The sequence below is a fragment of the Siphateles boraxobius genome, unplaced genomic scaffold (assembly GCF_051911475.1).
Source record: "Siphateles boraxobius isolate OS27281-9 unplaced genomic scaffold, OSU_SipBor_1 101, whole genome shotgun sequence".
In the NCBI taxonomy this organism is placed as follows: Eukaryota; Metazoa; Chordata; class Actinopteri; order Cypriniformes; family Leuciscidae; genus Siphateles; species Siphateles boraxobius.
In genome coordinates this window covers 145349-170761 of record NW_027508702.1, presented here as the reverse complement: position 1 = coordinate 170761, position 25413 = coordinate 145349, and the positions used below count along the sequence as shown (strand labels likewise).

The 25413-nt window shown below is 39.1% G+C and overlaps 1 protein-coding gene across 3 annotated transcripts in view; it reads right to left on the bottom strand.

Annotated features, from left to right (window-relative positions):
- Window positions 1-7551: 7551 nt before the first annotated feature.
- Window positions 7552-25413, bottom strand: part of LOC143752183 (ubiquitin carboxyl-terminal hydrolase 25-like) — a 36719-nt gene continuing 18857 nt past the window's right edge. Inside the window, exons 18-26 of one of the 3 annotated variants that reach the window (XM_077245271.1) lie at window positions 22400-22539; window positions 20316-20483; window positions 19640-19735; window positions 17367-17545; window positions 16364-16442; window positions 15729-15808; window positions 15323-15446; window positions 13374-13569; window positions 7552-9103 (exon numbers count right to left, since the gene is read on the bottom strand). In XM_077245271.1, the coding sequence (XP_077101386.1) occupies window positions 8925-9103; window positions 13374-13569; window positions 15323-15446; window positions 15729-15808; window positions 16364-16442; window positions 17367-17545; window positions 19640-19735; window positions 20316-20483; window positions 22400-22539 (1241 nt within the window). In that variant the 3' untranslated portion in view covers window positions 7552-8924. The remainder of the gene's footprint in view (window positions 9104-13373; window positions 13570-15322; window positions 15447-15728; window positions 15809-16363; window positions 16443-17366; window positions 17546-19639; window positions 19736-20315; window positions 20484-22399; window positions 22540-25413) is intronic. The other 2 variants (XM_077245282.1, XM_077245292.1) reach the window with 2 other exon arrangements.

The following is a 25413-nucleotide window of genomic DNA, read 5'->3' as shown; positions in this document are numbered from 1 at the left end:
CTCTCAACCTGACTGCCCCGTCCCGAGCCGTCTCTCTTTAACCGCGCACCCGCTGGGCTGTAGTGTTTGCGGTAAAATCACGGTCTCTGACACCCAGACGCCAGCAGTTTCGGAGCAAGCATCATTAAACACGATGGCTGGCAATATCACCTCATTTTTCTCGCTCTCGCTCTTATTTGCTTTTATTTTTTCTCTGGTGGTGGCGTGATCCTTTTCTCAAGCTTTAGCACACTAAAGAGGCGACCGTTGATTGATATTCAGTTCAGGAAGGGAACAAAAAATATCTCCAATGAATAGCTTTGAACAGAATGTCCTCTTCTGTCGGGTTCTCAGAGAACAGCCTTTGGCTGCCTCAAGGGACCGTGGATATTTTAGCAGAGGGTTACGCTCTCAATCCACTCCTGGTCCTGAATTTTGTCAGACAAGATCATTCTGGACAGTCTGAAATAAAATACTAAACAAAAGAAACAGACTGTACCAGAGAAAAGAGCATTCGGAGTGAATCAAACACCCCGTGCTGCAACAATCGTTCCATCACACGGGACTCAGCGCAGCAAAAAACAGACAATAGAGCGGCCATATTTGTTCGGTTGTCTTTTTAACGCTGATTCAGAGTGAGTGAATTCTACCTAAACAGAATTTTTAAAGACAAAACACCAGATTAGCAGCAATGGAGCAAATTAACACAATGAAAAACAGCATGCTGAGAAAGCCAGATGAGTTGATTAAATTAAAATTAAAGATGAAGACAAAGAGCCAAGCAAAAACATTTAATTTTTGATAAACAAAAAATAAAATAATTATTAAATATATTGGTGATATTTCCCAGAAAGGAGTTAGCATTGCTGAACTTTCCATAGTCAATGAGATTTTTTAATGGGTTTTTGGTTAAAGTCCCCATGAAACAAGTCTTATAATTCATGGAATATTGCAATATTTATTATAAAAACTTTATCTGAGAACATCATTATTATTTTTTTTAATGAATGTGCCCTTATCTCTTCTCTTCTCTGATGACGTGTTTACTGGCGTATGGGCGGGGCAACCTGTCACTCACATGACATCACAGCGATAGCAAATGACAACGATGCAACGGTTCAATTGACAAAATCAACAAGTCCAGTCCTACATTTTTTCTTTTTCGAGGAGCCATTGCACATGTCAATACGTCACAACAGAGAAGAAAAAACTATCACAACTTCCGTTTCATGCTGACTTTAAATCCTTGAAATAAAGTCTTTTGTAAACACAAGCTCAAGTTATGTTCAAGTTTTATTCCATGAAATGAAAAACATCAGTAATAATATCCCAAGTGGCTAAATTGGACTACAGAGGCTGTCAGGGACAATAAACATCACGCCGAACAGGAAAACTGTTCACAGCCTCGCTGTGTTTATACTCACATTCTTGCAAAGTATTCTAACTCAAACTTCCCTATTTTAAATACAGATTAAAAGATCTGTCAGAAGTTTAGCAGTCGTGCAAATGTGGTGTAGCTAAAGGGTCATGAAACCCTTATGTTATGTGTGCCGAACATCATAGAAGTCAATGTTACCATCTGTTAGTTTTGATTGTAAGAGAAAACGAGTTAATTTTAAACAGTTTTGCATTCAATTCTAGCTGTCACATACATGATATGTACTGTATGGTGAGAACTGACTGCTTCTGAAACAGGGGGTTTCATGACACTTTCATTTATAACCTAAATTTTGCTTTATTTTGACAATTGTATTTAGGCTTCAAAATTCAAAATGAAGATTACCTTTGCAGTACTTTACAGTTTTGTTGATCACTGAGCTTTTTTACTGCAACCATCCAAAAGCCAGAAGAAAAAAATCCTATTGCCGCTTTGTCACGGGAACTAGGCATCTAACTTTTCCTGCAGGAGTTTATTTCTGCTACAAAAGAAGTGATATCGCCATCCACAGGGCATTGAAGATACTATATCTTGTGTGTTTTGCCCATACTCACTCAAACTTACCGTGACTGAGTGCATTAGCAGCTAGATGTGAATCACAGGTGTTTATAATATGAGATGAGGACATGACTGCCGAAACCAGCACCTCCAGTGCAAGTAGCCTATGAATCATTTATTTTTACTTAACATGAATTTATTTATCAGTTATAATGAAGGATATTGGTTTACTTATTCCCTTTTGAGCTTAACTGAGATTTGAGTGTATAAGAAGCTGTTGTGTCGATCTTGATTTATTGCAATTTCGAGGTGTTCAGTTTTATTTTAGAAAACAAATGTGTTTGCTCTCCACACAAATCAACTGTTTCTTGTTTTTCACTGGCATGTCTCTCAGGTGTTGAAGACTAGTGCATCTGTGAGCCTTCATTCTCTATGAACAAATACTGTTAAAATCAGATTCAAAGACTTTTACTCAAGTCATAATGGAATTGGAGACTTGTAACTTTGAATGGAGTAATTTTTGCGTTAAGGTATATGTACTTTTACTCAAGTATGGTTTTTACACCTCTGCTCCAAACCCATATGCTGTTTTTAGACATTTTTATGCAGCTCTTGCCATACAACAACAGTTTATAATGAGCAGCTCAAAAAAGGACCAAAAACATCACCAAGTATTATAAAGATATCATAAATATTTGTGCACCTTCAATTCAAAGTCTTATGATAGCTCTGTATGATGAACAAATGAAAATGTCAAATTGGAGCAAGTTGGTCATCAAACATCATTGATTTGAGAGTTGCAGGATGGAGCAAGATTTCAGTGAATAATGAATTTGGTGTCAGTCTGTTTGTCACACAAAGCTATTGCACAACTACAGACTTTTAGCCCTTTTTGGGACGTGAAAGATGTAGCCTAAACACTAACTGTTGTTGTACAGAAATGTTCCTTTTGTGTTCTATAAAAAAAATATATATATATTAGGGCTGTCAGTTAAACGCGTTATTAACGGCGTTAACGCAAACCCATTTTAACGGCGTTAATTTTTTTATCGCGCGATTAACGGTCTTTTTGGCCTAGCAAACTTTGTAGTTTTTTTTCACATGCTTTTGCAATAGGACACGGCATGGACGTTTTGAAAGCGCAAGCGGATCTAGCTAGACCGGAAACAAAACAACAGGCACGCCGCACACACTTGTTTGGGCTTGCGAGCCGGATGCGCCAGCGCGAATCTCTCTGCTCGCGCGTGGAATATAATGTGCCGAGCACGAATCTCTCTGCTCGAGTCGCGCGCTCTCAGATACACGCTGCTCTTGTTAGAATTTTCTCTGGGCTCGCTCAGACAATATGTGCCTGCACTTAAAACGTGTTCAGTGCAATCGCGAATCTCTCCTCTTCCCCAGCTAACAATTTTAGGTTATAAGAACGTTTTCATAACGTTCCCATTAAGTTATAAAAACGTTATTTCTGAATGTTATAGGAACGTTCAAAACGTCCAGTTTTGAGTGGATGACGAGCGCGAGACACCGAAATGGATGCCAATAAGATTCTGAATGGAACGTTTACTTTTAAAAAGTTGCCAAATGGTTCCATTGACGAGACCAAAGTGATCTGTGTGTTTTGTCGTTGTGAACTGAGCTATCATCATCGCAGCACGTCCAGTCTGAAATACCACTTGATGATGGCCAAACACACACACACACACACACACACACACAGCTGATGCGAATTCTCCGCCCCCTCGTCAATATCAGGACCTCGTCAGTATTTCTTTCACCCTTTTATTGATGGACAATGTTACATTGTGTGAGAGATTATTTGCTCCAAGTAAGAATGTTTTAGTGTGAAATTGAACACAATATATGCCAATGTTGTTTTCAATAAAAAACATTTGCACAAAGCAAGCCGATCCACTTTTCCATGTTGATAAGAGCATTAAAATGAGAAAAAATAATGGGACAAAAAGAAATCAAGAGACATTTAGAATAGATAAAAATGTGCGATTAAATGCGATTAATCGCGAGTTAACTATGACATTAATGCGATTAATCGCGATTAAATATTTTAATCGTTTGACAGCACTAATATATATATATAGAGGGTCAGTGTAGTTATAATTAAATAAAACTAAATCTATTTAAAATTATTTTCAGAAACTAAAATTTATGGCATGGTTGACCCAAAAATTAAACTTCTGTCATTAATTACTCACCCTCATGACGTTCAAAACATGTACGACTTTTGTTCATCTTCAGGACACAAATGAAGATCTTTTAGATTAAATCTGAGAGCTTTATGTCCCTCCATTGACAGCTACGCAACTAACACTTTCACGTTCATAAATAGATAGTAAAACTAATCCATATGAATTGAGCAGTTTAGTCCAAATTTTCTGAAGAGACTTGTTCGTTTTACATGATAAGAGATTTAAAGGGGAACTCGGCAACTCTAGCCACTGATTTTCACTTTTGTTGTCGCATGTTTTCTCAGTGAGCGCCCCCTACAGCTGTGAGGCGTATATTTCACAACACTGTCGTAAAAACACTCACTTGCGGCCCCTCCTCCCCCTTTCTACCGCTGCTCATGTGCTTTTGTTATTATTGGAGTCGGCCAACTTTATCGTGTGGAGTGTGTCTACCGAGGTGGGTAATACATCACACACATTGAGGGCGGCGTGTGTGTTTATGTCGGATTGCCGTAAGCAGTTTGTGTTTCTCGCTCGTTCTCGCTTCTCACGAGACTTCCTATTTCCAACTTACCGGGACGTTAATCCTCATGTTGCAAGGTTGGTTTTCGGCCTGGGAACGCTGGGGGGAGCGGGGAAAGTCACCATTCTCACCAGAACAGGTTATTAAACCATCCAAATGATTTCTAAACGGTTTTATTAAGTTGAAATAGTTGCCAAGTTCCCCTTTATTTAGGCTTTTATTTACATATAAACATTCATCAACTCACAAATCAGTTGTAGTAATTGGAAGCTCAAGCATGTTCGATTGACGTGCGAGAACCAATGAGGTTCATTCTCGTGTTACGCATCACGTTTGAGCTTCAGCAAGAACCAATGAGGTTCGTATGAGCTTCTGTTTATGTTCGCTGATTAATGTTTATATGTGAATAAAAGCCTAAATTAAATCTGTTTATCATATAAAGCGATCAAGCCTTCAGAAAATTTGGACTAAACCGCTCAATTCTATTAGATTAGTTTTACGATCTCTTTATTTTTAAAGCGTCAAAGTGGTAGTTGCGTAGCTGTCAATGGAGGGACAGAAAGCTCTCGGATTTAATCTAAAAGATCTTCATTTGTGTTCTGAAGATTAACAAATTCAAAATGTTGCCTTGGTACTAAGATGAAAAGCTAAAATGACTAAAACCGGACTAAAAATGAATTAAAGCTATACAGAAATTTCATAAAAAACTAATAAAAATGACACAAAGTCAAATTAAGAATAACCACGTCATTCAGTAAAATGATGACAAATGGCCTTACATTATTAAAAGCAGCAGTGATTTAAACAGGCCCCTGCATTTTGCGATGTATTTGCTAATGTCTCTGTGGACCTACAACAGACGCAGAGGGCAGCTGAGTCTTCGATTTCTGACTCGCACGGCCAACCGCGACCCCCAGGCTCGATGTGTCAGGTGTCACCGGGTGTCTAGACAGTCAGACAATGAAATATCACCATGGAAACGGGCAGGCTGTTATCAGCGGAGTGTGACAGTCAACAGTTGGGACAAGTCGTGTTTAACAGATACCCCGCCTGACCTTTTGAAGACAAACTAATAAAAAAAGCCCCTAAAGGCATCAGAAAGCAATGATTCATTGAAGTGAAGAAGAAAGACGAGGGGACAAAAACTCAATTACAAGGTAAGCAACAGTTCCGGTTGTCTGGACGTGGTTAGATAATGAGACATAAGCAGATAAATCCCTTCACAGATTAACATGGTCTCAGTAAACCAGCTCTGCAGGAAATTCATTTTGAAGACTAATCCTAGGTTGAATACACATATTCAGGATAAGGAGTGAACAAATGTAATAATTGAAGAATCAACTAGTGAACCCATATTGGTCGACTACAATTATGGATACTGTGGGAATAAGGATGGTGTGGATTAATCCATTCCTAAAATGCAATTAAGCTAAACTGCTGAATTTTTACAGGGGAAAATAAGCATACGTTTATACATTTTGTATGGTTGCTGTCCAGTAAAAAATAAAAAATTAGGGTAACACTTTCACTAATGATTAATGAACGATATTAATAAACATTATTACATTACATACTTCACAATTAATTAACATTCATGTCTAGGTTTTATTTATATGATGACTAATCTCATCCTTCAAATTAATCCAATAATCAACCCTGTTAGCAGTAAGTTATTGTACAAAAAAATGATAAAATATTTAATATATAAGTTCCAACAAACCAACATTTGGCCTCAAACTAACCAGATTCTGCTGAGTGACAGATTAATGAGTCTTCAAGTGTCATTATCCCAAAACAGAAGCAAACACTTCGAAAATTGATGTCTATAAACAACGAACAACAATTATTTAACATTTATTTGTGACATATAATCATATTTATGAACGCCTGGACTTTAAATGATTTGATTCAGTTGAGTATTTCATATATCAGGGTTTTTTAGTTGGATGTGATATGTCACTCATTACCTACTTGTATAATTCGTAGGCTATACATGTCAGGGCAGAAGTGTTATTCACTTGCCTTAAATATTACCTAGAAAGGATTTAAATACGGTTTTGTTGCAACAAAACAACAAACATTATATTTTATTATATAAAATATAAAAATGTACTGTCGCGAGCGCCAATTCGCGCCAAATTGACGTCTCGCGCCTTCTTAATTCTACAGCACGATTCCAATATATGAAGTCATTATCACGAAATTATATGAGCACTTAATATTCTCGCTGAAGGAGTTTATCGAAACCAGGATTAATGTATTATTACTTTTTATTATTGTCTAGTTTCTCCGTGAATAATATAAAAAGCACTGCCAAATTTGAAATAATAGTACTACAAAATGAATATAACTTGATCTTAACACATATTTGGCCTTACCTTCATGCAGTGATCAGGCTTTTAAGGCTGGATTTGGGTGATAGAGTATGCTGTCAATCCACATATTAGAAGAAATCGTATTTAGTGCCTTTGGTCAGTTCGTTCCTTTCTGTTTATCAAGCCGGCCTTTGGCTAGTCTCATGATAAAGGACGGCTCTGCTGCATCTCTCCATCAGTGACCTTATTTCTAAAGTGGGTCACTGAGTGCACAGTTCTGGCAGAAAGGAGGAAGCAATCGAACACGAATTCGGACCAGGCAAGCGAACCAAGTGTGAAAGCACCCTATAGGCTACAATAAAACAGAAAAGGTTATTCTTGCTTTCTGATTTTAAAGATGGCTTCTCATAATTTCACCCATTTTGTTCAAATGTATTGTACAATGTCATCCAGAATAAGAATAATAGCTATGAAAAGACAAAAATTGCATAAAACAGGCATTTACAGCACAAATAGAATGGGTATTTACAAACGTGTAGGCGTGGCCTGTGCCATAAGCCCCTCCCCAAATTGCTCACTTGTGGATCAGTACATTAAATCAGAGAGAATCATGCATTTAAAGTGAGTTTTGGTTTGTTTATTTGTGTCAGCTTTGTTTAATAGCCTTTAAAGTCATATGCACTGAACAAGCTGCTCTGATCAAAAATGAAAAAGAAAATCACACTCTTTGACAAACATAAAGGTGTAAGTATGTACAATGGTAATGTTGAGTGCATCCATCCAGGTGTTTTCCACCTGTCTGAATGCTAAACTTTTAATTCTAGTTGATGCTTGGCATCAAAACCCCTTTAAAGCTATCTTGAAAAAAAATGCAACAAAGCAAATTATAATATGAATGCACAGCGATGGACTGTAGTATAGTACTGTGTACTTCAGTAAAGGATTGTGTTCTCATCAGTTTTCTTTGGGAGAGCAATAGTGTTTGTGCCTTTTTACTCTACACCTGGCTTTTTCTGTATGTAAGAATCTTCTTATGGTAAAACAACTCAAGAAGAGTCTAAAAAGGATTCAGGTGCAGTCAAATCTATCCGAGTCCATGGGGAAAACATACTCTGTTCTCTTTGAGATACCCAAAGTAGCACAGCACAGTTTCATTCAATGCGAAGTTCAATAAAGATTAGGAACATTTAAAAAAATATGTATTTGGCTTAAAAGAGCCATAAATAAAACTTTATTCTCTCAATGTATTAACAAGCCACAGTATGTCCCATGGCTGCCAACCACAGCACTTAAAACTTGAGATAAAGTCCCAGTTGTCAGGTGCACAGACCCGTCTGAGAACCTCCAGCTGTTTGTCTTACTATCCTTAGAAAATCAAAACAAAACAATGCAGTAACACTGTAACAAACTGAGGGTGGTGTGGCAGGTTGTTCTTATGTTAAATGAGGGGCGGGGGGGGGATTAAAACTAAATAAAACTAAATATTGAAATGAATCCTCAACCTCGTTTCACAAAGCTAAAGCTGCATGCGCCAATGTGTAAAGCACCACTATGATACCACTCTTCACTTTGAAAAAATAGTTCACTTAAAAATAAATAAAAATCTTTACCCATGTCACTCAGAACCCGTAAGACTTTCTTCTTTTCAATATAATTATCATAAATGGTGACCAAGGTTGTCTCTGGTCCCCATCCACTTACAGCAGCTTGAATGCTCTGCTCTCCTTTTCATACGGGTTTTGAACCACATAAAGCGAGTAAGTGATGCCCAAACTTATTTTTAGGTGAACTATACTTTGTCTCTGCTTAGTTTCACACCGTTCTTACTGTTGCATTAGCTTTAAAATATAACAGAATCCTCAAAATAATATTAATAATACCAATAAGGATCAAGTTAAAATCTCTAGCAGCAAAAGAGAAAGTAAAATTGGGAAGGTTTGGGAAAGCCCTGCTTTAAGGAAGGCATGTGTTAGTGAAGTCTGCGCAGCTCATCTGCCGTCTGCAGGGGTCCGACTCAGGGTGAGCGACGTCATGACCCGGCCGTAACGCTCGCACAGCTCCAGCGTGGAGTATGCTGGGAGTTTGGGCGGTTCGTGAAAGCTTTTGATCTCGGTCGAGCAGTCGAGCAGCTTGGGCAGGAAGTCGGTGAGCTTCTCCTGCAGATTAGCTGGTGATGAAAAGGACACAAGTTTGAGTGTGTGTGGCACATACAAAGCTCATAAAGTATCTGTCCGAGTAGGGATGGGCGATACCAGACTTTTTTAATTCGATACCGAGATTTTTTGGTTAAATTTTAACGATACTGATATCAATACCGCTTATTTTTTTAATTGTACATGTGATTTTTTTAAATAATGTTAATTTTTTGTAAAATTTGATCATTACACTTACATGCAAATTACATCCACATGACACACTGGCCATTAATACATTTATTCCAAAAGCAAATTTGACAACAAATAAATACACACGTTTAAAATAATACAGTATTTTGCCAAAAAAATTATTAAATAAAAAAAATTATAATAAATAATAATAAAATAAAATACCAACAACATAAATTGTGCATATTTGCACTTTATTAAACATTTCTTGCTTTTAAACAGGCCATTTTTTCTTAATTTTCAACTTTCTACACATTTTTCCTATTTAGCAATGTTCAGATAGACATTTCAATTGCAACGTCTTTTTATTTTTAATTGCTGATAAAGATTTTCTAATCTTTAAGCTTCAGATCGGTGTTAAGGAAAAGCTTTCTTTCTGACATAGTGCCGTTCTACGCGGAAGTGTGCAGCTGTGCGATGCGTGTTGTGTACGTGTGGGCAGGACACGTCGCTCGCTTCTCTCACGGGCCAGCTTAATACGTCAGGGAGGGGTGTTTTCTATTTAGCACAAACATTAAACAGAAGTACCAAAAATTATGCAGAAATTATTAATAAAATTTTAATATCGATACTTTTGTAGAGGTATCGATACCAAGTAAGTAGCTTGTGAGTATCGATATATCGATACTGCAGCATCGATGTGCACATCCAGGGCTGGACTGGTAATCTGGCATACCGGGCAAATGCCCGGTGGGCCGACGTGCTTTTTGGGCCGATACATTTCATATTTTTTTTTTAATTATTTTTTTTATTTTTTACGGCCCATAAAACTCGTACATCGGCAGTACATTCGTTTTGTTTTGTTTAATTGACGGCGCTGGGTTAGTGCCGATGTATTCATATTTTGTATTTTTTTCCAATGACAGACCGGCCCATGAAACACGTAGATCAGCGGCCCATTGGTTGTTTTCTTGATTGACACTGGGCTGGCCCAATCACATCTTGAAACACCTCCCCCTTTGTGCTTTGAGTGAGCGTGCAGTGTCAAGTGTACTGTGTATCTGTCTATAGTCTGAGAGATGGAGAAGAAACGCAAGGAATGTGCAGAGAAATAGCGTGAAAAATAGATATAGGCCCTTCAAGCAGACGCTGTAAAATGTGTCAAAGTATATGTGTTTTCTGCAGCAGCAGGACCTTCATCAGCTCCAGTGGCTGATGAGGAGGATAGTGAGGAGGATCAGGAGAGAGATGAGAAAGTGTAGAGTCTGTGGTAAGCAGAACTACTTTTTAAAACACTTTGGCTATGAGCATAGGAACCCATTACCTAGTTACGCATTATTTCCACATCTGCATTGTTGACGATTACAGCAATTTACTAGAAGTTTAATGATACGCGTTTGCATCCATGTTTTCCGCCAAAATAAAAGCTTGATGCAGTTTCCGTCAAAATAAAAGATCATGTGCTATTGTGCTTATCTCTTTCAAGTTTATAAATTAATACAAAACTAATTATGAAAGTTTTCTTTATTTTTCAGTGCATTTGTTTTACAATATATGGCTATTAGGCTACTGTCTGGAGATTAATTATAACTATTATTATGTAGTAGTGTAATATAGTAAATATAGTTTTATACTAAAAGAGTTTTTTTTTCTGTGTTTAATTTGCACACTAAAAATGGGTTGGAGCTTTTAATTTTTAACTCTCAAAGTGCACCAGATTGATGAATTTAACATTAAAATGCACACAATTTTCTTAGGGGGGGCATGCCTCCAAACCCCCCTAGAGGGACAGAGGTCCACCCACCACAGTTTTACCAAAGATCCCGTGGGAAACTATGTAAAAATTGCTATGCCAGTCCAGCTAATAGCTTGTTTTTGATGCATCACTGCGGAGTATAGTTCAATTGTATTAATAAATTACAATTTTGTACTTATTTCATCTGTTAACTGTCACTCGTTCCTACTCACTCATTACATGCCATTACTGGTTATAATGAATAGGAGTTGAACATATTTTCAAGGGCGTGCAAAGATGGGTGGTGTTTATGATCATATGTAGTTGGCCAGTCTGGGCCAAAATGCCAGGGCAGATTTTCTGTCCCAGTCCAGCCCTGTGCACATCCCTATTATGAAGTCACTTTTCTACCTTCTACCGATTTAAGTTGATTCTCAATTTTAAAAAATGGATTATGTTCATGTTAGTTAGTTAATAACAATGTTGTCAGAACAAAAAAAGCAGAAGTCCTCTGCAGTGCAGTATCCGGACAGTTTATAGAGCGCACACCTAACGACAAACAAAAACACACCTCGAGTGAATGTTCACTGTGTGATGGAGCCTGTTTGAATGCCATTAGAATGACACCGAAAATAATTCCAAACAAAGCCAGAGCAGAACCGCTGCACGTCTCTGATCCACACACTGGGTTTTGTTCCTGAATAGATCCGTGTTTTTGGACGATTTATTTGAGTGAATGATTCAATGACCCATTTATAAAGATAGTCACTTGCGTCATTTCTGAATGAATCGTCGCTTTAAATAAATCGACTTGAATGTTTCAATTAGGGATGGCCCGATACCATTTTTTTTCAAACCGATACGAGTACGAGTATTTACATTTGTGTACTTGCCGATATCGAGTACCGATACCGATATTTCTACCGCAAAAGTAACTATAGGCTCCCAGAAAAGAAGACAGAAGACTATTTTAGAACACAGGTTAGAAGACTGTTTTTATTTTCTTCTCTGCTTGTTTTAACAAGTCTAAAAATAAATAATAATGAGTAAAATAATAAATGTATTAACACACAAACCACTGTTAATTTAACATAAAAGCAAGCAGTTACTGCGTGCATGGTCTGACATGACTGAATGCGCCCAAAGTGCGCTCCCTTAATAGTCTAATTCCTAAAAAGCTGACAGTTCATCGCGATCTCACACATCTGTTATTATCAATGAAGCTGACTGCACAATGAATCTTTCATAATATCCACACTTTGTTTGTTATAATTAGAGGATTTGCCAGCATACAGAATTCAGCACTGAACAAAAAAGTTTTGAGCAGTGAGGGGAGTCTATCTTAAATGCTTCTGATTAGCCATTGCGTTCAAGAAATCAACACACATGTCTGTGATTGGCTACATCGCTCAACGCTGCAAACATGTTATGAATAGAAACTCTGGCCTGTAAATCGTTTCTATTTTGTTTTAGTCGTTATTCTAGCTTTCACTGCAACAGATGAATGAAAATCTATTAGTTTTAATATATGTATTCATAGATATTTCTAGTTTGCGGGAGTCCCGCGAATCGTTTTATTCTCCCGGAACCCGCACACACAGAGTGAGTGCATTACCGCCGGCGCCCGCGCTCGCGCTCGGCCATCAGATCTAGTGCCGCGCCGCACTCTTTTGCGTTGGGAGTGCACGTCCCTATGCCTCAGTTCACCTCGACAAAGCACTCGCGGCGGCCAGTTTCGTTTCGCAAAATGTACGTGGTATCGGGGCGTGGTATCGGCGAATTTTTATGAGTACGAGTACGAGTATATGAGGACAGTATCGACCCGATCCCCGATGCCAGTATCGGTATCGGGCCATCCCTAGTTTCAATGACTCATTAAGACAGGAAATTGCAAACACGTCTATATTCAAAATGTTATTTTTTAAAACAAATATTAAAGTATTATTTATGCAATTGTAATTGCGGTGTAAATGCATTTATGCCACCTCTGAGCTGCATTAAACATTCTGTGTTAATACATTTTTTAATTATCTCATATTTCAATATTCAAAATATTGAATAGTGTTAATATGTTAAAATGTTCAATATTACAGCTTCTATGCCAAAGATTAGTTTCATTTGATTTGTCAGCCGCACTATAAAGTATTATTACTCTTAATTTAATTTATTGATTAAATGTAAGGATAGAAAAAAACGGAGACTCTGATTGAACGCTATTATGCAAAAATTAAAGATGTGGAACAAATTATTTTTTTTTGAACTAAATAGTTTACTATATTAAATCGAAACATGATTAAAAATCGAGAATAGATTCGATCGTGACCCCAAGGATCTAGTCAAATCGTGAGATTCCAAACGATCCCACCCTGAAGACTTACGCTCCATTTCCTGGCCCAAGTATGAGCACCAACGGTTCCTCATGTCTTCCACGGCCACCATGTCTTTCTCCTCCATCTCATCCACCAGCAGTAGAGGAATACAGGCCACCACCAGCTCGTTCATGATGCTCAGACCCGCGTTCACATCGGTCTCCTCGCCTGTCTCGAACAGGGCGGCTGCGTGCTCATTCAACTTCTGCGGGACACAGAAAAAAAGACAAGAAAATAAAATCAATACACAGTCCGCAAACCTTTGTCCCTTCGACAAAAACATCCGAGGCGTTGAAAAGGCTGACGTAAAAAGCTGATGTTCGTAATTAATTGATGTTCGCAGATTTTTTAGCTTAACTCGACAGCTTCGGAGTTATTGGAATGGTTATGTGACTCTTTTCGGGTTGAATGGTGGTCGTCTCGCCCCCCTCTGGTGCCTGTGAGTGGAAAAACCGCACTTGCAACTTTGGGCCGGCGGACCGCCGTCAGGAAGTATCGCGTGATTTCAGCTCTCGCGATGATACAAATTCCTTTACGGCACTGCACACATTACACGCATACACGCCCCCATCCAGGATCCGGCTAGCTATAAGAACAATTATCGTCATGGCTAAGCCGGCATATAAGAAGCAGAAAGCTAGGAAAGCATTGTCGGAGGAACAGAGAAAGAGGAAACGACAGACTGACCGAGCGAGGAGTCAGACACGAGTAAAATCGGACCTGCGTTTTCAGAATGGAGAAAAAAACGAAGAAAGCGCGGTCGGAAGAGTCTAGAAAAAGGAAAGGAGAATCTGACAGCGCGAGGAACCGGACAAGAGTCCCACTCGCTCAGGCTTTCACTGTTAAAGTTGATTCCTGCGATTATCATGAGAACAGTTGTCAATATCTCACATAATTATCGGGACATAAATAAGCCTACACATTGTAAATAGTGTAAATGAGCGCAATTTGCAAACTATTATGATAAATTGCAATAATCATGTCTAACGACATCATAACGGACGGCATTGTTACGAAATAATGCGACGTACATGTAACTTTATTGATGTCATCTGGCATTTAGGCTCAGGTAAGCCTAACGCGGTAAGCTACTTTAATATTATAAAGTGCAGAGGTCGTGAGTGCAGATACGCTCTGCGTGAGTGGTGTTTACAACAGTAACGTTAAACACAAGTACTCTACAGCGACTCTAGGGGGCGCTGTTGGACAAAAACGGAAATCCTGCATAGTGCCGCTTTAAACGCTCTTAAACTTCAGAAGCGGTGGCTACTCCTTTCGCCATTCTGCTGGAATTAGCAACTAGCTAGAATACGAAGAAGAAAAAAAATAAAAATAGATCGCAATACATTAGCTATGTCCATGTTAGCAGTATTTCAAATGAAAGTGAGCAAAGGTAAACAGCACAGCTTGAGATGAAGTCAAGGCCTATGCAGCGCTCGCAAAAGGTAAAACAAGGACAACGACGTGCTTCCCGCTAATGTGTTTACACACTGAGCGCAGTGTGCTTCCTATTCCAGGACTGATGACTATATTACGAGCACAATGACCGTGCGGGGGGTCACCGGGTACAGCCGTACCAGACGGGGAGAATGGAAGTCAGAGCAAACTTTTATTACAGATGATTTACAACAGCAACAAATATAAGACTCAACTTTTAGCTTTTAAACCTCATAATGTCATAAAAGTATGAAAAACTTTACCCTAATCGAAAGTTTGACAGGAAATTGAAACAGCATTTTGGACTTAAAATGTTTGCAAAACCACACATAAGCAAACCATTGCCCTTAATGCACTCGAAACTGAAAAGCTAACCAGACTTGTTCCAGTCACTGGCGTTAAAAACAATGTTTGCAGGAAAGCGTGTGCATCATGGTGTTTTAGACTGATCTGAAAGCAGTTTTGGAGCTGTTAGGGGCACAGTTTGATCCGGGTTAAGAGGTGGTGGTTAATTCACTCACTAGCAGGCACTCTCTGCGGTAATGGGCTATCAGGTCTTCATCATGGCCTCTGTATGGGCCTTTCATCAGAAGCTCTTTGTTGTACTGATAGGCGTAGATCAGGTACATCAGCGCTTCCACGTAACTGCAGTAAAGAGAGAAAAGAAAATCTCAATACCTCACAGTACTGATTTGTAATTGAAATATATATATAAGATGACACATTTGCAATAAATAAATAATTAAACGGTTACATGCTAAATGTTTCTTGAAGCAATTACTGTTTTTTGTGGCAAGCTAAAGTTAATAAAACAGAATATGCTGCCATCTAGTGGAGATATTATAAAAAATAAAGGGCTCTGGAAAGGATTTTCATAGACAATGTACATTAAGAGAAAAATAAAGAAATGAATGACTAAAGCATCACCTTTTCTTCAGGAATAATTCTAGGCCGATCAACAGGAACACTGTCGTCTCACGGAAATTCCTGTAATCCTGATGCCACATCTGTGTCCATAAAATGCGCATAAATAACATTATTTTAAAAAGAAAAAGTATAGTTGAAAAGTAGCAAAACATGCAACTTTTACTTCTCAATTTCCCATTATTTGTCCAAGTCTGTCGCAAGTCATTTTAGAAAATCTAAACATATATATATATATATAAAAACATATAAACACATACACACACATATATATATATATATATATATATATATGTGTATGTTTGTATTTATGCTTATGCATGTTTGTGTGTGTATATATACATGCACACTTTATATATATATATATATATATATATATATATATATATATATAAACATTCTTTTGAATTGGCTATACCCCACAGGATCCTGAACTGGAATTTTAAAGATGAATTCACTAAATTGCAATTTTTCAACAGTCACACAAAAGGCTTATAAAAGAGTCATTAGTCCAACAAGTTTTGCGACAAAACATCTGTACATAAATTATTGAACTGAGGTTGTAAACAAGATGCAGAATCATCATTTAATTTAAGCCAGAAACAGAGTCCAAACCTGATTAAGAAAATTTCGCTCACCTCGTATTCCTCCATGTTAACCTCGTCAGGCTTAATGAGTTCCAGTTTAGCACGTGCCACCTTCATGATGCTCTTACACCTGCAGGGAAGAACAGGACGGCCACGTTAGAGCTCAGGCGTGACTTATGAGACGCTCTCAGGAACGAGCTGCGTCCTCTGCCCATGAATCATACTTTATTACACAAAACAAAATGGAAAGATAGTGTCGCATCTGGGGCCAGGCTCACATCAATCTAATTACCTCGCTCAAAATAGAGGAGAAAGAAATCAATTTGCTTATGAATATGGATCACGTTCCTCATCGGAGCGTGCAGTCTGCTCTGGAGACACACGAGACAGTGTAACGAGACAAAAGCCTTTGGGCGGCGCAGACAGGAAGCTGTTTGACAACACAATGATCAGAAACAGCAGCGAGTGCTGTGACAAGCTGATAATCACTCTCGGTGTCAGTCTGGGAGGCTTGAGATGGGACTGGCCTTTGGAATAGGGTTCCCGTCTTCTAAATTCAATCAGTTATCAGTGAGGCGGTTCTGTCAAGCTACGGCATAGTGTGTGGCTAACACTCGTCGATGCTCAACAAACGTGAAATCGTACAAAAGTGAAATCAAAAGGGCATTTCAGAGCCAACCCTTTTAGAAACAGTGACAGCAAAAGCATTTGTGGAAAAAAGTATGAATTTTTGCGGACAAAAAAAAAACAAACTTTTTTTATTCTGTTCAATGTCTTTTTGTCTATTTTCCACATCTTTTGCAAAGTTGTAAATGATTACTGAATTTATAAAACACATTCTATAAAGATATTTTAGAGGTGAGCATAACTATGTGGAATCAAGCAAGCACTTAAAAAATCTTAAAAAATAAAATAAACTTCGAATTACCTAGCTATTGTGTTAAATTAAGCAATCAAACCAAGTGTAAAAAAAACAGTCGTTTTATTTTGCACTTGCTTGATTTTGAAAGATATTCTTTGCAGTTTGTAGAGAGATGGTTCATTTAAGTTGTACCTCTCATCAAAGCCAAGGTTTCGGTCCGCAAACTGCATCAGCAGAGTTCTCTCCAGGATCTTCTTGTGCGCCTGGTTGTGTATGAAGTAAACTATGACGTGTTGTAGCCGGTAGTCCCTCTCAGGGGGTGTGTCCTCCTGAGCGAACCTCAGTAAACGAGTGTACTCTACTTTCATCGCCTGTTACAGAGAGAAAAGAGCCGAGAGAGAAAGCGGGAAAGACATAAGAAGGGAGTTTGAGATAGATGTGCATGTTTATAAAATAACTCAAAAAGAAAATAAGTCAATCTTTCCATCTAGGCAAGAAGATAAATAGTGACTGTAGTAATAGCAGTGAAAATACACAGCTGGACATCAGCGAGGACACAAAACAACAGAGGCCTATAGAGACCTGACAAGAAAACAACTCGCACTTACAATCTTAAAGCGATAGTTCACCCAAAAAATGTAAATTCTGTCAGTATTTACTCTCCCTCATGTTGTTCAACCCCGTAAGACCTTCGTTCATCTTCAGAACACGAATTAAGATATTTGTGATTAAATCTGAGAGCTGGATTCCCAAAAAAACTTTATTAAAGACATCGTTAAAATAGTCCAAGTGACTACAGTGGCTCAATCTTAAGTTCATCAAGCGACGAGAATACTTTTTGTGCGCAAAAACAAACAAAAATAGCGACTTTATTTCAACTATTGATTTCCTTCTCTGTGGGCGTCGAGTGAGTTCACTAGTGTAACAGCGCAGCGCTTCTGTGTTGTACGTCACACGCATCATCACACACATGACCAGCGTCGGCCAATAGTGAGCCTACGTGTGACGTAGCTCTACGCTATCACACTACGCTAACTCACTCGAGGCCCACAGAGAAGGAAATCAATAGTTGAAATAAAGTCGTTATTTTTGTTTGTTTTTGCGCACAAAAAGTATTCTCGTCGCTTAAGATTGAGTCACTGTAGTCACTTGGACTATTTTAACGATGTCTTTAATAACTTTTCCGGGGAACAAGTGTCAATCCCTTAGAAGCCTATGGAGGAGTGATCCAGCTCTCAGATTTAATCACAAATATCTTAATTCGTGTTCCGAAGATGAACGAAGGTCTTACGGGGTTGAACAACATGAGGGAGAGTAAATACTGACAGAACTTACATTTTTTGGGTGAACTATCCCTTTAAATGATTTAAATGGAATCGTCTTTAAATGCACAGATTTTAAATAGTACTCACTGTATTTTGCTATGTTGTGTGAAGTACATAATAATGCATTATCTAAGATGACAAAACTCTTCACAACACACATCAGCCATTGACAGCAGAAGATGACAGCACTGCACAGTACACTGACCGCAGGAAACTACTGCACTAGCTCAGGATCATCATTTAGAAATTTCAGTAGCTTACCCGAATGGCACAGTGTGACACGAAGCATAATGCAATGACATGAGATTTAGCATTTAACTAATTTAAGTGTAAGGGAAGTTGCTACATTTATTATAAAATAATTAATAAATCTTATAACAAATATGAATTATTAAAAGGGGCTATATGTAAAATGTTTCCTATATCAATCACTTTTTTATTGCAAATGTGTGAACATCTTGTAATAAAACTTAAAAAACGAGACCTTCCCCGACTTCCTAGGTTGTCTATGAAAACCTGTGGACTGATTTTTATATGAAAGATTTCAGACGTTTTTGCAAGGAGATTCAAAAGGATGTGACGTTTACTGCAGTTCACTTAACAGCCACCGGGTGTCACTAACAACTCTACATATAGTCCCTTTAAATAATATAAAAAAACAAATATTTAGTAAATGTATAAAATGATTTAGTATAAATAATTATTACATAAATATTTTAATTATATTACAAATTAATTGCTGAACCCAACAAAAACAAAATCATCTTAAAAATTACTATTTTAAGTTTTCTACTTAAAACAGTATGCTTATCACCTAGATAAAATAAATTAATCACGAATAATTGACATGGAATTATACATTGGTATCGATACTGATGAAATGACACTAGTGTGTTGATCCAATCTTGTGTGTCAGCATCCCCCACAGAACCTCATCAGCAAAACTACACACACTTCTCTATTTACAGTGGATGAGTAATATAAGAACCTCATTTGCATATTAAAACAGGAAGTAGAAAGTTTTTACATAGCCTGCAGTGTAAAAAGGAGATCACAGAGATAATGATATGCTCAGGGAGAGGGGGTGTGGTCAGGGCTAATGAGATGCACAGGGGGTGTGGCATGCAGCAGGTCATGTACCTTGAAGAACGCTGCTTCAGGCCCACACTTGTCATAAACACTCCTGGATTTGCCAATGGCCATTATGATACCCTGCATGTTTGGGGTCATCATCGCCTGCCCAAGGAGGGAAGGTTATTACTACACCGGCCACGCCTCCAAAACTCTCATTGGGCAGTCCGCATGCCAATCACAACACAGCTCAGCCACCAGCGAATGAACTCAAGTCAACCCATTGAAGTAAATTAATTAGCTTAGTACAGAAAAGCTAATTCGATATCATGCCCACAGCATTTTAGGATGATAAAACATTCAAAACTGAATCATCATGCAGGTTAATGTGTCTTTTGCTTCCTTAAATCAGTTATGAACGGCAAAGTGAGCCGTGTAGATGTTAAATAAAAATAAACAGCACAATGATCTGAAGCTCCTGCTACATGCTTCACGAAGAAAGAAAAAAAAAAATCAGGCAAAATGGAAGGATATTCTAGTCTGTAAGATTTTACAGGGGGCTAAATTAGATGTTTGGGAGTCCTGTGGGAGTAAATTGCAAATTTTAGTTGTTTGGGAGTCTTGTGGGAGTAAATTGCAAAAATACTAATCGGAAAAGGGTTTGGCAAGCCAGAGCAGGTTGTGAAAGGGATGCTGGGATTTTTTGGGCAGCACTCTCATGACCAAACGCCTCCAGGAACTCTACCTCATCATCATAACCTCCCTCCTTCGACTGAATGACGAAGGTTCCTACATTAGGAATGGCCACCTCCACCACCCGCTGCGGCGCGGGCGGACAGGAGGCGGAGTCGTCCTGCTCAGGGTCAGGGGGAGGGCAGGGGTCAGGGGTCACCTCGCTGTCGGGATGAGATGACTGAGACAAAGAGAGAGAGAGGAAAAAAAGTAGCTCGCCGCAAAAGAATGTGGGCCAGAAGAACTGAGAAAGCATGTACTTGTGAGGAAACTAATCCAGTCTTTCTTGATACAAAGTGAGTTTATATATATAAAGGAGAACATGTTTGATACAAACTGCCCTAGTCTGAATCAGACTTGTTACTTTAAAGGGATAGTTCACCCAAAAATAAAAGTAATCAGTAATTACTCTCCCTCATGTTGTTCAACCCCAAGCGACGAGAATACTTGTTGTGCGCAAAAAAAAACAAAAATAACGACTTTATTTCAACTATTGATTTCCTTCTCTGTGGGTGTCGAGTGAGTTCACTAGTGTAACAGCGCAGCGCTTCTGTGTTGTACGTCACACACATCACACACATGACCAGCGTCGGCCAATAACGAGCCTACGCGTGACGTAGCACTACGCTATCACACTACGCTAACTCACTCGACGCCCACAGAGAAGGAAATCAGTAGTTGAAATAAAGTCGTTATTTTTGTTTGTTTTTGCGCACAAAAAGTATTCTCGTCGCTTGATAAACTTAAGATTGAGTCACTGTAGTCACTTGGACTATTGTAACGATGTCTTTAATAACTTTTCGGGGAACAAGTGTCAATCCCTTAGAAGCCTATGGAGGAGTGATCCAGCTCTCAGATTTAATCACAAATATCTTAATTCGTGTTCCGAAGATGAACGAAGGTCTTACGGGGTTGAACAACATGAGGGAGAGTAATTGAGAGTAAATGGGTGAACTATCCCTTTAAAGCTAAAGTGTGACGTTTCTACACCACAGTCTGTCTATACACACCCTCTCCCGCAGACTCAATCGTAAGCACAGCTGTCAATCATGACGTTACACTCCGTTTTTATAGTATTAAATAACTAAAACCAAACATACATCAGCGTGATAAGAAATACCCAAAATGACAGAAACCATCTTTGGGGAAAAATGATTTTAAGTGTAATTGGATATTTTATTTTGGCTCGCATCCCATTCGAATACATGGAGAGGGTGGGGTTTATGACCTATACTGCAGCCAACCACCAGGGGGAGATTTAAATGATTTGGCTTCACTTTTCAGGACCACTAGTGTCACCAAACTGAATTGGGATAATATTTGTGATTAGCTGAGCAAACCAGTAGCTCTGCCCCAACAGTTTTGCTTGTTCAGGGAAATCTTTTAAATCTTTAGTAGTTTTATCCAAAGAGACTTAACACTGAGGAGAACAATAGACGCAATAATCAAACTATGGCTGTGTCTCATTTCAAATGCCCTCCAGAGGTCGCATTTGTAACCTGCTTATGTCTCAATTCAGAAAGGAACCAAAGCAAGGAAGAAATTACAGTAATTTACGCCTCATCAATTTTATTAATGCTTAATTTATCTGAAATGAGACATGCTCTGACATATTTGGTAACGCATGCAATCTTCAGAGGGCACAGCCTTCGAAACGAGACCTCTTATGAATCAATTAGTTGTATCTGCATATTAAACTTAGATATGAAAGTACTTGAGCGTAGAAAATAATTACACATTCAGATGGAAAGAATGACATTCATTCAGCAAAGTGTGAATGCAACACAACATGGATCAAGAGATTTTTTTGGATATTTGAGTGATCAGAGCCGAATACCCAAAGTCCAACATGTTCATAAGACAGGGAAAAAAAAGCAGAAACAGCACAAGATGAAAACTAACACATCCTTGCCCTTCTTGAAAACTAAACCCACACAATTCAGACCTAGTGCCATGACTTCACATAGACACATGTAGACATGAATGTTTGCCCAACATCCAACTAGAAAAGAGCACTTTCTAAACACACCGTGTTTGGTCTCCAGAAGCATCTGAAGGACCCAGATCTGGTTTATCAAGTGTTTGTGTGTGTCTTACTGTGTTGAGCAGGGCCTCTGGACTCTTCTCATCGAGCTCAGCTGCGGCTTTGCTGATGGCTCTCTGCGTGTCCTCCTGCAGGTGTTTGGAGTCTCCGGTGGGCGACTGCTGCTCCATGTACTCGGGGTCATGCTGAGGGGCTGTTGAGGAAGCAGAGAATGAGTTTCCTTGAGTTAAAGATGGCTGTCTCAGACAGTATGGCCCTGTCCCAATACTCACACTAAGGCCCCATCCACACTACTGTGTTTTAGTTTAGAAAACGAATACGATCTCCGTCCATACCAGCGTTTTAGAATTGATCTCAGTCCACATTAAAACGACTGAAAACGCGGATCACTTGACCATTCACCTACACTGGGTGTGCGTGTGCCGGTGTAAACTGGAATTAGATTGACTATTGCTCAGATTTCGCTGAGGTTGATAAGTGCTGATTTGGACATTCGAAATTTTTCACACCATTCCTCAGGAACCACAACTTCATTGATAAAATTATCCCACCATGCGCTGGTTCTTCCCGGCTTAACCCAAAACTGACGCTCCATGTACGGTCGATACCGCCGCTGCACACGGGAACTGTCACAGATCGCTGGAATAATAGCTTGCCTCCGGCACATGTAGGCAGTTATAGCATTGTAAAATGCAGAATTAACTTGCACTAGCGTAACTGGTAGTCCAGGCTGTTGTTGTATGTTTTCTTCCGTTGTATGACACCCAATCAGAGAGCCGAGCGTGAGCCTCTGCGTCATCGTTTCTAAAGTCCTCCGTTTTGACCCGTCTTCACTAAAACGCCCTCCGGAGATTCAAAACGCAAAACGGGGTCGGCAGCGCTTCTAAACTTCTCTGTTTTAGGTCTTCGTTCTTGTCGTTTTTTAGTCTGGACGGGAGGTGCAAAAGTAGCAAAAGGTCTCCGTTTCTAAACTAAAAAGTAGTAGTGTGGATGGGGCCTTAGGGTCCTGTAACACCTGCCACATTTCGGTTGAATCGCACTACAGTTCGTTTTCCCCCTTGGTGCGGTTCGTTTGGGCAGGTGTGAAAGCAGCAATCGCACTCGGGTGCGCACCAAAAGCGGACCAAATAAGCGTACCGAGACCTCCTCGAAGTAGTGATCTTGGTACGCTTTCAAGCGAACTCTGGAGCGGTTCGTTTGTGGTGAGAACGTGATCCGACCTCGAACAGACCCAACTGCCAAAGAACTGCGCATTTTTGGACTAAACCAGCTGCCGTAGTCAAACAAAATGATTTAGATTGTCAATAGCGCTCCCTTTAAGCCATGACTGACTTACCGCGTTCTGCACCCTCACTAAAATCTCATCATAAACACTGAAGTTGTCCGCACTGCACCGTGAATCTCTTATTTATATCGCATCTAGACTTTGTTGTTTATGGGGGGATTTGCGAAAGGATAAAGCTTGTGCTGATTCTGAACGTACATTGTGAGCGAATTCTCTGCATGTCTGCCGGATTTTCCTCTTCGTTTACTTCCGGGATTTCTGTTGGAATTTTCCCGCATGTTAATTCTGACCATTTTAAGTGCAGTTGTGGAAATATGGTCAAGACACATCTGGCCAATGAGTGATGTGGATGTTGTCACGTGACTGCATTTTGGTGCGTTTCATCAACTGATTAGGACCAGAGCAATCAGTGTGGTGTGAAAAGGAACCGAAACGCCTGAAAATGATACAAAGTATAATTTTTCACCCTTAGTCCGGACCAAATGAACCGAAGTACAGGTGTGAAAGCACCCTAAGCCCTAAGGTCTTCCTCGAAGTGGACACTTAAAAGTGCACTTAGCGGAGTAAAGCGAAGAGCAGAATTGGGACAGTTTTGCACACGTCACTATCTACATCACTTCTGTTTGTAATGAAGCCCTTACTTTCAAATAACAGACTTGTCTGCTCATGTTATGGCCATGTTCACTTATCCCTGGCCAAATGCATTTCTGTGCCCGGTGAATAGCCTGTCATTCACGATAAAAGCAGTTTGTTGCCATCAAGTAATACATTTATTTGTATAGCGCTTTTCATAGTAGGTTACTTCAAGAGCAGAGGAGAAAGGCCACGAAATTTTAAAATACTACTTTTATTGTGTCACGAAATGTAGTTTTAAGAGTTTTTCAGTCAAGAATGTAGTTGTTTAAAGCTCAAATCTGTGGTTTATTTATAAAGATAGCGCCTATTTAAAAATTGAATCTGAAGTTTTCGGAGTTGTGAGATCCAGGCGATCACCGGGCGCTCAGCGCTCATGTAACCCGCCTTAACTCGGCTAGTCCTTCCAACGTTTGCCAGGCACTAAAGCGATTACCCATAAAACACGGCTTTGAACCAATCGGATTGCTTGGGTCCTAAGCTGGGACCCAATATTTCCGTGGTTTCACTTCACCACACCGGCTTCCTTTTTCTTCAGAGTTTTCCCGCTGCCGACCAGCACCATAGCAACCGTTTTGCTCCCCAATTATTTAGCTCTTCAAAACATCACGACACTACAAGGATTCTGGGTAATAGCCCATAGCAAAGTGAGGTCTGATGCGCACTTGCGAAAGGGGTGCATTAAAGGATTAGCTCACCTCAAAATGAAGATTTCCTAATAATTTACTCACCCCAATGCCATCCAAGATATCCATGTCTTTCTTTCCTCAGTGGAGGAGAAAATAAGCTTTTGAGGAAAACATTTCTGGATTTTTCTCCGAATAATGGACTTCAATGGCAACCAGTGTTTGAAGTCCAAATCAATGCAGTTTCAAAGGTCTTTGAAGTGCTTCAACGGGCTGTGCACGATCGCAGCGGAGGAGGAGGGGCTTATCTAGTGAAACGATATGTAATTTAAAACAAAAATATATATATATATATATATACTTTTTAACTACAATGGTTTGGATTGAGCTGATCTGCAACGTGCCGGGAACTATGTCATCACGTTGAAAGGTCAAGCTCAAAAAATAAAAGTTTAGGTTTTAAAAGATTTAAACACACAGGATACGCACATGTAAGGAGCATTTTAAACAATAATATGACACA